The sequence below is a fragment of the Trichechus manatus genome, unplaced genomic scaffold, assembly GCF_000243295.1.
Source record: "Trichechus manatus latirostris isolate Lorelei unplaced genomic scaffold, TriManLat1.0 scaffold00087, whole genome shotgun sequence".
Lineage (NCBI taxonomy): Eukaryota > Metazoa > Chordata > Mammalia > Sirenia > Trichechidae > Trichechus > Trichechus manatus.
In genome coordinates, this window is record NW_004444023.1 from 6,373,784 (window position 1) to 6,375,982 (window position 2,199).

A 2,199-nucleotide genomic window follows, 5' to 3' on the forward strand; every position below is an offset into this window, starting at 1 on the left:
ATGACTGCACACAAAGGTGCCCTCAGCCCCCGGGGGGCGGGGGTGAGGGACTGTGGAGGTGGTACAGTATGGGCCTGGGCATCTTCCCACCTGGCCTGGCTGAGTCACTGTCTGACTTTCTGACTGCCTGACTCTGCTTCTTTCTCTCTGTGTCTCTGTCGTCTCTGCATCTCTCTCTGTGTCTCTGTCATTTGTCTCTGTGTCTTTTGTCTCTGTCATTTCCAGAGGCCCTGTCCCTGTTATTCTCTGATGGTCTGTCAGTGTCGTTCCATTTGTCTGTCTCTGGGTGTCTGTCTCTCCATCCCTGCTGGTGTGAGCAGTTTCGCATCTGTCTCTCACTGCCTCTCGAACTGTTTCCCATTGTCGCCTCACATGTGTGTGTCTCTCCCACAGTCTCTTCCTAGCTCCCTCAAACATGATTTCTTTCTCATTCACTTCTCTCTGCCCAGCTAGCATTTCTCTCCTTGTCTTTTTCTTTTGACTGGTCGCTATGAGTCGGAATTAACTCTATGGCAGTGCGTTTGGTTTGAATTTCTTCTCCCTCCTTTCTCTCCTTCCCCCACTCCTGGTGCCCTTTGTCTCTCTTTCCCTCCTACCTCCTTCCCTCCCTTCTGTCTCTCCTCTTCCCTTCCTCCCTCACTTCCTCTCCTCTCTTCCTGTACCCTCAGAGTAACTCCCCGTTTTCCACTCTGCCCTTCCCGTTGCCTTTGAGTGAATTCTGACTTATGACGCCCCTACCCCATAGCATTTTCTTGACTGTAATCTTTACAGAAGCAGATCGCCAGGGCTTTCTTCTGAGGCGCCTCAGGGTGGATTCGAACTTACAACCTTTCTGTCGGTAGCCGTATTCTTAATCATTTGAGCCACCCAGGATCCTTCAGGACCCCAGAAATCGTCATTGTGCACATTCCTTGGGCTGGAGCTATAGTGGAGCCAAGAGGTGCCCTGTGACCTTGACCAAGACCCTTCCCACTTCTAGGCCTTAGGTTCCCCATCTGAGAAGTAAGGGTAGGAGTGGGTAGGGTGGGGTGGAGGTGAACTGAGACAGCGCTAGGTGACGGAGAAACATCCCACACACATTTGTGCTTTCTGAAAAAAGCCCATGGCAAGATACACAAAATAGTATCTCTTTTCTTTTATTCATCTGATATTTTCCAAATTCTGAGAAAAATGTATGTGACTGGATCAATCCACTACAAGTATGCTTAAGAGCAAACCTCGTCGTTCTTCCACCTCCAGCCCTCCCTCCCTTGAGAGAACCTGGTTCAATCGCTTCCACAGCTTTCTCTAACTTGTACAAACTCATGCTCACAGAGTTCAGCGTACACAAGGGATTGATTGGTTTGTTGGTGTTTTTCCCAGCATATAATCATAATAAACACATTTCTGTGCATCTGACTTTTTCCCACTTAACTGCGGTTCAGTGGTAGAATTCTCACCTTCCACACAGGAGACCCAGGTTCGATTCCTGGCCAGTGCCCCTCATGCACAGCCACTACTCATCTGTCAGTGGAGGCTTGCATGTTGCTATGATGCTGAACAGGTTTCGGTGGAGCTTCCAGATAAAACAGACTAGGAAGAAAGGCCTGGCAATCTACTTTCAAAAGTCAGTCAACAAAAACCCTGTGGATCACAACAGTCCAATTCTGTTGTGAATCACCATGAGTCGGGGTCCAACTAGCAAGAGCAACAGATCTCTCCCTAGCATTTATAGATGTTGATCTACCTTTAATTTTTTTTCCTAAATTCTTTATGCACACACACACACATTCTCAGGTATATATATTCATTTACAAAGGTAGCAACATTGTTATATTTTAAAACAATTCAATAGAATCAAATGGAAGCTTCAACAGCAACAAGTGAGGCGGGGCAGTTCCTTTGCTCATTGGGCAGCCCCTGTGGCTGAGATGTCGTTTTGTGCCGTCAAGTCAGTTTTGACTCATGGTGACCCTGTGTGACAGAGAACTGCCCCATACAGTTTTCTAGGTTATAATCTTTACAGAAGCAGATCGCCAAGTCTGTCTCCCACAGAGCCTCTAGGTGGATTCAAATCGCCAACCTGTTAACAGCCAAGCAGTTAACCATTTCTTTACCTGAGCAAATCCAGATCTGCAGACAGGAACCTCAAGTTTCAGTCCTGGGTCTCCCGTGAAACCTCTGAGCTCCTCATTTGTTCGGACTGTGGGCTTTGCTTCA

The 2,199-nt window shown here is 47.7% G+C and overlaps 1 protein-coding gene across 1 annotated transcript in view; it reads left to right on the forward strand.

Moving 5' to 3' along the window:
* Positions 1-2,199, forward strand: part of IGLON5 (IgLON family member 5) — an 18,934-nt gene continuing 16,735 nt past the window's right edge. The window contains exon 1 of the mRNA XM_004381856.2: positions 1-42. Within this exon, the coding sequence (XP_004381913.2) occupies positions 1-42 (42 nt within the window). The remainder of the gene's footprint in view (positions 43-2,199) is intronic.